This window comes from Oncorhynchus tshawytscha, linkage group LG05, assembly GCF_018296145.1.
Source record: "Oncorhynchus tshawytscha isolate Ot180627B linkage group LG05, Otsh_v2.0, whole genome shotgun sequence".
Classification (NCBI taxonomy): domain Eukaryota; kingdom Metazoa; phylum Chordata; class Actinopteri; order Salmoniformes; family Salmonidae; genus Oncorhynchus; species Oncorhynchus tshawytscha.
This window is the reverse complement of record NC_056433.1, coordinates 40952967-40965585: the sequence shown is the minus strand read 5'-3', so window position 1 is coordinate 40965585 and position 12619 is coordinate 40952967. Positions and strand designations below refer to the sequence as shown.

The 12619-nt window shown below is 41.8% G+C and overlaps 1 protein-coding gene across 4 annotated transcripts in view; it reads right to left on the bottom strand.

Moving 5' to 3' along the window:
- Positions 1–1796: 1796 nt before the first annotated feature.
- Positions 1797–12619, bottom strand: part of LOC112233617 (sorting nexin-3-like) — a 28897-nt gene continuing 18074 nt past the window's right edge. Inside the window, exons 2-5 of one of the 4 annotated variants that reach the window (XM_042321906.1) lie at positions 5158–5253; positions 4908–5032; positions 4617–4703; positions 1797–2642 (exon numbers count right to left, since the gene is read on the bottom strand). In XM_042321906.1, coding sequence (XP_042177840.1) covers positions 4649–4703; positions 4908–5032; positions 5158–5253 — 276 coding nt within the window. In that variant the 3' untranslated portion in view covers positions 1797–2642; positions 4617–4648. Of the gene's footprint in view, positions 2643–3497; positions 3581–4616; positions 4704–4907; positions 5033–5157; positions 5254–12619 lie in introns of all 4 variants that reach the window. The other 3 variants (XM_024401379.2, XM_024401377.2, XM_024401376.2) reach the window with 3 other exon arrangements.

Below are 12619 nucleotides of genomic sequence, written 5' to 3'. Positions count from 1 at the left end.
GGTGAACCTTTAAAACGTAGAGATGTTTTTGAGTGTCTCTAAGACCAATAAGCTTTATGACCAATGCCCTTTCAATCTTTTATTGCCGTGTTCAATCTGATCGACTGGAAGAAACCAAAAAATATGATTCACAGCATGATCCACTGTCAGATGTGCTATAGGGTCGTTGACCCCTTGCCCAATACTGAAACCAAAGGGTGTGAAGCGTCACAACTGCCTGCATGAAGTGGAGGGGCCACCTCCTCAAGGTAGGAGAATGCTGATTGTCCTCCAGGAGCTCGTGTGATGATCCCATACAAGCGATGAATGACAGGCAGAAGGAATTGAGAAGTAAAAACAACTTTTGGTATGTGCAGGTTTCAGTGTTCAAGGCTGAGTGAAAGAAATGTCGCCTGTTTGTGTGTCAGTATGTGTGGGGAAGTATTAAGTAGGAAGTTAGACACTAACACTGGAAAAAAATATTCAGCACTTGGATTTGTGGATTTTGTTGTTGGCTGTAAATATTTTTCTGTTGTACAAAGTGGGAGTTTTATTCTTATGAGAGTTGTACTGAAATATATTAGAAGAATAAATGATATTGAAATATGTGTGTCCCAAATTGTCATTTAGTTACCTTATACCACATTGTTTGGGAAATTGATTTACATTTCCCTTTTGACTAAATATGCTATCCAGCTCTCTCAGGTACAGTGCCTTCAGAAAGTATTCATAACCCTAGACTTATTCCACATTTTGTTGTGCTACAAAAAAAATCCCTAGTCCTTTGCTGGTGACAAGCATACCCATGATGCAGCCTCCTCTATGCTGGAAAATATTAAGAGTGGTACTCTGTGATTGAATTTGCCCCAGACATAATGCTATGTATTCAAGGACAAATTTCTTTGCCATATCTTTTGCAGTATTACTTAAGCGCCTTGCTGTAAACAGGAATCATGTTTTGGAATATTAAAAAAAAATTATGTACAGGTTTCCTTTTCACTCTGTCATTGAGTTTAGTATTGTGGAGTAACTACAATGTTGATCCATTCTCAGTTTTCTTATATCACAGCCATTAAATTCTTAACTATTTAAAATCACCATTGGCCACATTGTGAAATCCCTGAGTAGTTTCCTCCGGCAACCGAGTTACGCAATCTTTGTGGTTGAATCTGTGCTTGAAATTCACTACTCGATTGAGAGACCTTACAGATAGTTGTATGTGTGGTGTAGTAATTAAAAAAAAAAATCAGGTTAACCAGTATTGAACACAGAATGAATCCATGCAACTTATGCTCTTTGTTAGGCTTACCATAACAAAATGGTTGAATACTTATTGACAAGACATTTCAGCTTTTAATTTTGTATTAATTTCTCACATTTTCTACCAACGAAATTTCACTTTGACATTATGGAGATCAGTGACACAATCTCAATTTAAAATTCATGTTGTCAAAATAACAATGTGGAAAAAGTAGAAGCATTGTACAAGGCAGTTTTGGAATCTAAAATCACTTGAGCGTGACCCAGAGTGAAGGGTACGTTACCCTGAAATTGCAGTGAGAACAAATGCCATGGGTTTTTAAGTAAAGTACACATTGAGCCATGGCCAATGCAATACATTTTCACAGGGGTTTCAAGTATTTTGCGTTTCATATTAAGTATAAGGATTTAAAAAACCTCACGCACAATTAACATTGTGGTTGCCATTGACAGGTGGTTCTAACTGCTGTATATCAGAAGCAGCATGGACCAAAGTGTGTGTCTAGTCACTGAAATCTTTACTCAGGAAAAACATGACATCACCTCATGCATACAAGTGCGTTTGACCTATTTTATTGGAACATTTTCAAAATAACAAAATGGCACAGCAGTATACACATTTCATAAACACATGGTCAGTGGGTAGAAATGCTGTGGGGTTCCCCTCTCTGGTGCATTTTTTTCTCATTATAAAATAATTTACAGGCTAACGAACAGTGGAAGTGCTGGCTGGTAGTACACAGACACACAAATGCTTCAGTTCATGGTAGTGATGGACCGTCCACAAAGGGTGATTTTCAGAGTCAGGGACAAAGTGTGCCAAGGACAATCATTCCAATTGGACATTGAGTAAAAACAACACTGTGTAATGTATGGGGTTTTAACATGAGGTTTGCATACATGGAAAGGTATTTTTTATATTTCTTTAAAAATGAATATCCAAGACATACCTCACTGATAAATATAGATCACATACTGTAAAATACTCAAGGTAGTGGTATTGAGACAACAAAAACAATGATACATTATTTTCAACCACAGTTTTTACATGTAGACCATTTCCTAGTTTGATCCAATCGAGAGTTGAAAACGAGCACTACATGAGATCACTAATCAACACGGAGATAAAAGACAAAGAAAGAAAGAAAGTGATTGCAAACAAAAGAAGAATGAAGATTATACAAGTGTTTGTGGTCGGAGCAGAGCAGGACCGTTAGCAGAACAGAGAGCTTTGGGTTGTGGAGCGGGGCCTGGCCGAGTATAGACCGGGGCTGGGCCGCGTGGTGGCCCGCTTCTCTTAGGCTTGTCGTATTTTGGAGGGGGTATAGGTCTTGTCCACAGACTCGTCCTGTAGAAACATGTGCAGACAGCGCTCGTTCTGGGCCAAGGGGTGACCAGCCACTCTGAAACACAAAACAGGGAGAGACAAAGGTTACAAGTGGTTATGAATATATGTTGTTGTTACAGTCTGTCTGACATGGCCACAAAATACATGGTACATATTTTTCTTCCTGGAAAGAAATCTCAAAATACATTTTTTTACTATAACGACACCCCTTACTTAATCCTCTTCGTTCCTATCAAATCAAATGTATTTATAAAGCCCTTATTACATCAGCTGATATCTCAAAGTGCTGTACAGAAACCCAGCCTAAAACCCCAAACAGCAAGCAATGCACAGTGACTAGGAAAAACTCCCTAGAAAGGCCAGAACCTAGGAAGAAACCTAGAGAGGAACCAGGCTAAGAGGGGTGGCCCATTCTCTTCTGGCTGTGCCAGGTGGAGATTATAACAGAACATGGCCAAGATGTTCAAATGTTCATAAATGACCAGCAGGGTCAAATAATAATCACAGTGGATGTCGAGGGTGCAACAGGTCAGCACCTCAGGAGTAAATGTCAGTTAGCTTTTCATAGCCGATCATTGAGTATCTCTACGGCTCCTGCTGTCTCTAGAGAGTTGAAAACAGGTCTGGGACAGGTAGCATGCCCGGTGAACAGGTCAGGGTTCCATAGCCGTAGGCAGAACAGTTGAAACAACCAGCATGGCGCAACCAGCATGGCCAGGCCCGCTATGTGGAACATAAGGCTTCCATGAGAGTGCCACGAGAAAGATTGACCATAATTGGACAGCATTAAAGTACTGTGAAAAGTGTTGTCAAAAGTTAGGCAAAATATGCCCACATTTTCATCAGGTTTGTTTTCAATTTTTTCAGTGTCCAAATGATCAGGTCAGATGCAATTTAGAAGACCACTGACCTGTCTTTAAATTCATAAAGTCCCCATGTTACATCTGAAGCAGGAGGCAGAGAATTTGATGAAGAGGAAAGGATTCTGGAAACCTGCTCATAATTACCATCAAGGTCAGGGAGAGGGATGGGGTGATTGAAGCAAAAGAGAAGAAAGAAAGAGAAGAGAAAGATGGAGGGGGAAAGAAGAGGAGAAAGAGAGCAAAAAAGTGAAAGGGCACCTGAGACCAAAAATAATATACTTCCTCTTAACAGACCAATTTCCAATGACAGACGTACTCTCATCATCCTATGTACTCAGCTACATTCTTAAAAGGGAAATATTTCTGAAGGGCAAGCATGACCCCAAGGGTTCATGTACAACAGCAACATTGTGGAGGATTTGAGGAGGCTTCCATTTGCCATTAGATGAGCAAGTTGAGCCCCCCTCCTGACACTCAATGACTCAATCAAAACTGACATTTATATTTTTTTATGGAGTTGAATTAAAAGCGTAAATAAGCTGGCCCCTGATCGCATCTAACCCTGTACCCACTCCTCCATCCTAACTCCGACTATATTCTCGCCTTTTGTTTTTGAACAATATCGCCTGCAAACTTCCCTTAAAACTTCACTGTGCTGTTCTCTCCTCCTCTGCTGGGTTGTTTAGACATGATAACCATGTTTACCTCTAGGTAAATGGTTTTCCTCTCCACAATACACTCAATCACAGTTCATAACAGCAGAGCGAACCAACTCCACTCCGCTGTGCAGCTATTAAGTCTGAACAATGCCATGATCAACAGTAGCGTTTAATTTGAGGAAAAAAAAATCTTAATTACCAACACATTCTTCGCTCTTTCGAAAAAAACTATTTTTTTCTCTTCTCGCTAGTCTTTAGGCATACTTAATATTCTAACAGGTATAATTTGCACATGAAACAAAGATAATAGCCAAGTCTGCAATCAAAGCAAATAATAACAGGCCCACTGTAACTTTTTGTTGTTCTCCACGTGGGAGTGAGAACACCTTGGGTAAAAAAATAAGCAGGGGTGCACACACCACCCATCGAGGAACCGTTCGCTGTAACTTGAGACTCAATTATCATAAATTACACATATAGAAAAAAAACAAATACTAAGGGACGCACTTGCGGCCTCTTTGGCTGTTCTTGTTCCTTTACTAGGCAATTATGAAGGAGAACGAAGGAGTAGACGTCCTGCTGTATGTGTTCAGTCTGTTAACGACACCAAGAAAGACGAGAGAAAATCTGATTTATGTTAAGTGTTTCATAGGCTCTTAAGGTTAAGATTGAGCTAAGAGTGGCTGCAAATGAAATGTTTAACAAACACACACACCTGACATCAAAAAGTAGTAATATCGCAACCAAACACAACATCCTGGCTCTAGGAAGCAGAGGATCTTGTCTGTGTCGACTCACTTGTTGAGGAACTGCTCCAGCCCAGCTCTCCGCTCCTCGATGAAAGAATCGTCAAATATCCCATCGTCCCCTCGGAACGGCAGCTGTCTGGAAAGAGCCTTCCCTGGGAGAGGGGGTACCACCACCTGAGAGGGACACACGTTAACAAGTTAACATCTAGTTAGTTATATTGTTGTCTTTATCTCTCAGGTTTGATTAAATTATTCTTGTGTAATGTGTATTGAGACTTGTAAAGCCCCAGAGGGCTCACCTTGCTGTCTCTCTCTAGCTCCCCTCTGAGCCACTGAAAGTCGCTGTACCGTCTCCGCACACGAGACTCCTTCAACTTGAAGATGGGCAAGTTGGTCTGAAACAGAGAGAAATCAGACTTAGGGGAACCAAAGCTAACATACTGTATAAGGGTAGTATAAATTGTAGGGTAAAATAAAGACAGAGTATAAAGAACACTTGAACAAAACCATGATCTTATCGAGTGGAAAGTTGGCTACATTGTAGATTGAGTAAAGTATAAGTCAGTGACAAATTATACTGATACTAAACATTTATAAAGCTTTTTCACTAGGTCTCACAGTACACTGTATCGTACCATCTATCAATCCACAACCAATGAGTAGTTCAGTCAGAAAAACGCCACGTATTACTTTCAACCATTTATTAGAAAGAAAATGACAATACATTAAGTCTTGGCGGTTGGCTCTGCTGCTTCAGGCTCGCTCATTGCCATAGCAAAGCTCATTACCATAATAACAAACTACAGGCAGTGAGCGCGGTATAGCTATACCAATCGCCCCAACTGAAACAAAAGCAGGCAGGTGGAGGCTTGGGGTGGCGGGAGGCGAGCAGAAAACAGACATGCATAGTGAGTAACACGTTAGTAACACGTTACAGCAACAGCATGTCACAAAGAAACACAAGCACATAGCTTACACGTGGCAAACATCAGAGGATGTGTGTGCAGAAACTGGCCAACTAAATACACCTCCATATTAAAATAGAGTGAGGAATCGAATTGTTGCAATATCACCTAATTCAAACACTCAGGTTTCCTGTCTGAAATGGCTTAGCTTTATTAACCTGAGTGAATCACAGCTGCCATTTTGTGCCAGAGACACTCACCATACACTAGCTATGAGAGTGGAGAGTAGATGCAGAGTGAATGACCCATGCTTGCCATTGTGGCGTTTGGGCCTAGCCTTGTGTGAATCCCTCTGTGGAAAATTACTGTTAAGAGCCATACAAATAGAGTATTAAATTGGAAATACTGTATTTAAAAAAAAAATATATAGATATATATTTAACCTTTACTTAACTAGGCAAGTCAGTTAAGAACAAATTTACAATGACTGCCTACCAAAAGGCAAAAGACCTGTGGGGACAGGGCTGGGATTTAAAAAAAACATTTAAATATAGGACAAAACACACATCACGACAAGCGAGACAACACAATACTACATAAAGAGAGACCTAAGACAACAGCACAGCATGGTAGCAACACAAAACATGGTACACACATTATTGGGCACAGCACAACAGCAAAGTGCAAGAAGGTGGAGACAACAACTGCAGCCACAACTGTCAGTAAGAGTGTCCATGAGTGTCTTTGAATGAAGAGATTGAGATAAAACTGTCCAGTTTGAGTGTTTGTTGCAGCTTGTTCCAGTCGCTAGCTGCAGCGAACTGAAAAGACGAGCGACCTAGGGATGTGTGTGCTTTGGGGACCTTTAACAGAATGTGACTGGCAGAACAGGTAGATATCTCAGATAGGGGGAGTGAGGGGGAGTGAGGCCTAAGAGGGTTTTATAAATAAGCATCAACCAGTGGGTCTTGCGACGGGTATACAGAGATGACCAGTTTTTTAGGGTCAAGTTTCAGGAGCTCCTCAGACTCAGTGACTGCATGTAGGGAGAAACTTTGTAGCGGGGCAGGGGAAAAAGAGGGAGAAGCATTGGAGATAGTCACATTAAAAGGGGTGGGAGAGGAGGAAATGTTGGACGGGCAAGGAGGCATGCCTGAGTCAAATAGGAATCCTGACTTAAGGAAGTGGTGATTAAAGAGCTCAGCCAGGTGCTTCTTGTCAGTAACCACCACATCAACTTTAAGGGACATGGGCAGCTGTGAAGGAGGTTTTATTCTTCAGGTCTTTAACTGTTTTCCAGAACTTCTTGGGGTTAGACCCACAGAGAGAGAACTGCTCCTTAAAGTAACTAACTTTGGCCTTCCGGATAGCTCGAGTGCACTTATTTCTCATTTGCCTGAACAAGTATGCGTGTGCCGAATCATTACAGAAAACACCAGACTGATCCCTATCAGGATTATTTGTGAGGATAACATCAAGAAGAGTAGCCTTTTCTGGGTATTTGGAGTCATACCTTGCGGGATTAGTAATAATCTGGGAAAGATTTAGGGAGTCCCATTGATTTAGGAATTTGGGATAGGGGGCAGTATTTTGACATCCGAATGAAAACCGTGCCCAAAGTAAACTGCCTGATACTCAGGCGAAGTACTCCCAGATTGCAGTTCCTAGGGCTTCCACTGGATATGAAGTTTTTAGAAAGAGTTTCAGGCTGTTTAAAAAAAAAATGAACCAGAAATTCTAGGTGGCTCGCATTTTGGCTGTAGTTTTTCCAAGCGAGTGAATGAGTACATTCTTTGGTATTTTACTCCGGTAAAGACAATAACGATTCTCCGTCTTAAATTGTATCGTTTATTTACATATTAGGGTACCTAAGGTTTGATTATAAACGTTGTTTGACTTGTTTGGAAAAGTGTATTAGTAACGTTTGGGATTCATTTTGTATGCATTTTGATGGAGGGAAACTGGGTGGATTATTGACTGAAGCGCGCCAGCTAAACTGAGTTTTAGGAGGACATTAATCAAACAAAAAGAGCATTTGTGATGTAACTGGGACCTTTTGGAGTGCCAACAGAAGATCAAAGGTAAGGCATTTATTATTTCGCTATTTCTGACATTCGTGTCGCACCTGCCTGGTTGAAATATGTTTTTCACGCTTTTGTATGCGGGGCGCAGTACTCCGATAATCTCATGGTGTGCTTTCGCCGTAAAGCCTTTTTGAAATCTGACACAGCGGCTGGATTAACAAGAAGTTAATCTTTATTTTTATGTATTACACTTGTGATTTTATGAAAGTTAAATATTTATAATACTGTAGTTTGAGTTTCGTGCTCTGCAATTTCACCGGATGTTGTCGAGGTGTCCCGCTAGCGGCACGCATTTCCCAAAGAGGTTTTAAGCATGTCCCAATTTAGGTCACCTAGCAGGACAAATTCAGACTTGGTGTAAGGGGCCAGGAGAGTGCTTAGGGCAGGTAGGTTACAGGCCGGTGCTGATGGAGGATGATAGTATCCAGCAACAATCAACAAAGAGCTATTTCAAAGTTTAATACTTAAAACAAGCAAATCAAATTGTTTGGGGACAGACTTGTTGGAGACAACTGAGCACTGAAGGTGATCCTTGGTAAAGATTGCAACTCCCCCACCTTTTCTTGCCGAAAAAGGTTATAACCAGAAAGGTTAACATCAGCATTCAAAACACTCTTCCTTAACCACGTCTCAGTAATGACCAACACATCAGGATTGGAGCTCTGAACCCACACTTTCAATTGATCCATTTTAGGTAATAAGCTTCTCGTGCAGAAAACCCAGGCTTTTACGGGAGCAAAAATCAGTGACGCAGATATCAGAGCACAAGTCAGAATTGGGGCTAGCAACAAAAGATGGGCCAGGAAGATTTCCAGATATCATCAGCAGTAATACAATCAAGGCACGGCATAGTACGGGGAGAGCTCTGAAGTGCTGATTTATGACATCTGAATGTGCATCAGATGGCAACAAGATCATAATGTGTTGTACGTCATTTCCGGTCACAACTTGCAGACTTGTTTTCGAGTTGCTGTGTGTTTTGTTGCCAACCTATTTTGCTACCTGACAACTTTACGGTTTTTACTTTTTAATTACCGTTTATATTATTATTTTTTTTTCCCCCTCAACTTTTTCACTCCGGACGCTTTATCTGGACACGATTTGTCAGGACCTCCAACAGCCGAAGCTAAGTAGTAACATTAACGTGATGCCTTCTAATTACAGTTGGACTCACCCTTACGGCAGGATAGCTGTGCTGCAAGCCCAGCTTCAGACGCATCGTTAGGCAAGGGTAATTTCAGTGTAGGAAAGGATGAAACAGCATCTGTGCCACCAGTAAGTACAGATAGTAGTATAAATCCCCTGGCACAGTCCCCGCAGCCGGACAACTTTCTCACGGTTTCTGGAAGGAAATGCTGTAGGAACGCTCAACCGGTGTCGCTCATTCAGCCGACAGAAAACTTTCAACCGGTTTTCCCCATTAAGCAGCGAGTCGGAGTCAGAGGCCGAGTCTTCTCTGGTCTCCACTCCTCCACGGGGTCTGAGACGCCGAGCTTCCCACCATTAGCTCTGACAAATTGAAAACTCTAGTCATTGGCGACTCCATTACCCGCAGTATTAGACTTAAAACGAATCATCCAGCGATCATACACTGTTTACCGGGGGCAGGGCTAAACGTTAAGGCTAATCTGAAGATGGTGCTGGCTAAAGCTAAAACTGGCGAGTGTAGAGAGTATAGAGATATTGTTATCCACCGGCACCAACGATGTTAGGATGAAACAGTCAGAGATCACCAAGCGCAACATAGCTTCTGCGTGTAAATCAGCTAGAAAGATGTGTTGGCATCAGTAATCTTGTCTCTGGCCCCCTCCCAGTTAGGGGGAGTGATGAGCTCTACAGCAGAGTCTCTCAACTCAATTGCTGGTTGAAAACTGTTTTCTGCCCCTCCCAAAAGATAGAATTTGTAGATAATTGGCCCCTTTTTGGGACTCACCCACAAACAGGACCAAGCCTGACCTGCTGAGGAGTGACGGACTCCATCCTAGCTGGAGGGGTGCCTCATCTTATCTACCAACATAGACAGGGCTCTAACTCCTCTAACTCCACAATGAAATAGGGTGCAGGCCAGGCAGCAGGCTGTTAGCCAGCCTGCCAGCATCAAATGAGTCTGCCACTAGCATAGTCAGTGTAGTCAGCTCAGCTATCACCATTGAGCGTGTCTGTGCCTCAACCTGGGTTGGGCAAAACTAAACATGGCGGTGTTCGCCTTAGCAATCTCACTAGGATAAAGACCACCTCCATTCCTGTCAGTATTGAAAGAGATCATGATACCTCACATCTCAAAATAGGGCTACTTAATGTAGACCTTACTTCAAAGGCAATTATAGTCAATGAACTAATCACTGATCATAATCTTGATGTGATTGGCCTGACTGAAACATGGCTTAAGCCTGATGAATTTACTGTGTTAAATGAGGCCTCACCTCCTGGCTACACTAGTGACCATATCCCCTGTGCATCCCGCAAAGGCCAACATTTTGTCCAACATGTCTCTGGACCCACTCACTGTCACAGTCATACGCTGGACCTAGTTTTGTCCCATGGAATAAATGTTGTGGATCTTAATGTTTTTCCTCATAATCCTGGACTATCGGACTACCATTTTATTAATGTTTTTCCTCATAACGACTTTACCAATTGCAACAAATAATCTGCTCAGACCCCAACCAAGGAACATCAAAAGTCGTGCTATAAATTCACAGACTACACAAAGATTCCTTGATGTCCTTCCAGATTCCCTCTGTCTACCCAAGGACGCCAGAGGACAAAAATCAGTTAACCACCTAACTGAGGAACTCAATTTAACCTTGCGCAATACCCTAGATGCAGTTGCACCCCTAAAAACTAAAAACATTTCTCATAAGAAACTAGCTCCCTGGTACACAGAAAATACCCGAGCTCTGAAGCAAGCTTCCAGAAAATTGGAACGGAAATGGCGCCACACCAAACTGGAAGTCTTCCGACTAGCTTGGAAAGACAGTACCGAAGAGCCCTTACTGCTGCTCAATCATCCTATCTTTCAAACTTAATTGAGGAAAATAAGAACAATCCGAAATTCCTTTTTGATACTGTCGCAAAGCTAACTAAAAAGCAGCATTCCCCAAGAGAGGATGACTTTCACTTTAGCAGTGATAAATTCATGAACTTCTTTGAGGAAAAGATTATGATTATTAGAAAGCAAATTACAGACTCCTCTTTAAATCTGCGTATTCCTTCGAAGCTCAGTTGTCCTGAGTCTGCACAACTCTGCCAGGACCTAGGATCAAGAGAGACGCTCAAGTGTTTTAGTACTATATCTCTTGACACAATGATGAAAATAATCATGGCCTCTAAACCTTCAAGCTGCATACTGGACCCTATTCCAACTAAACTACTGAAAGAGCTGCTTCCTGTGCTTGGCCCTCCTATGTTGAACATAATAAACGGCTCTCTATCCACCGGATGTGTACCAAACTCACTAAAAGTGGCAGTAATAAAGCCTCTCTTGAAAAAGCCAAACCTTGATCCAGAAAATATGAAAAACTAAAAATCGGCCTATATCGAATCTTCCATTCCTCTCAAAAATTTTAGAAAAGGCTGTTGCGCAGCAACTTACTGCCTTCCTGAAGACAAACAATGTATACGAAATGCTTCAGTCTGGTTTTAGACCCCATCATAGCACTGAGACGGCACTTGTGAAGGTGGTAAATTACATTTTAATGGCATCGGACCGAGGCTCTGCATCTGTCCTCGTGCTCCTAGACCTTAGTGCTGCTTTTGAAACCATCGATCACCACATTCTTTTGGAGAGATTGGAAACCCAAATTGGTCTACACGGACAAGTTCTGGCCTGGTTTAGATCTTATCTGCCGGAAAGATATCAGTTTGTCTCTGTGAATGGTTTGTCCTCTGACAAATCAACTGTAAATTTCGGTGTTCCTCAAGGTTCCGTTTTAGGACCACTATTGTTTTCACTATATATTTTACCTCTTGGGGATGTCATTCGAAAACATAATGTTAACTTTCACTGCTATGCGGATGACACACAGCTGTACATTTCAATGAAACATGGTGAAGCCCCAAAATTGCCCTTGCTAGAAGCATGTGTTTCAGACATAAGGAAGTGGATGGCTGCAAACTTTCTACTTCTAAACTCGGACAAAACAGAGATGCTTGTTCTAGGTCCCAAGAAACAAAGAGATCTTCTGTTGAATCTGACAATTAATCTTAATGGTTGTACAGTCGTCTCAAATAAAACTGTGAAGGACCTCTGCATTACTCTGGACCCTGATCTCTCTTTTGAAGAACATATCAAGACCGTTTCAAGGACAGCTTTTCCATCTACGTAACATTGCAAAAATCAGAAACTTTCTGTCCAAAAATGATGCAGAAAAATTAATCCATGCTTTTGTCACTTCTAGGTTAGACTACTGGAATGCTTTACTTTCCGGCTACCCGGATAAAGCACTAAATAAACTTCAGTTGGTGCTAAATACGGCTGCTAGAATCCTGACTAGAACCAAAAAATTTGATCATATTACTCCAGTGCTAGCCTCTCTACACTGGCTTCCTGTCAAAGCAAGGGCTGATTTCAAGGTTTTACTGCTAACCTACAAAGCATTACATGGGCTTGCTCCTACCTCTCTCTCTGATTTGGTCCTGCCGTACATACCTACACGTACGCTACGGTCACAAGACGCAGGCCTCCTAATTGTCCCTAGAATTTCTAAGCAAACAGCTGGAGGCAGGGCTTTCTCCTATAGAGCTCCATTTTTATGAAACGGTCTGCCTAC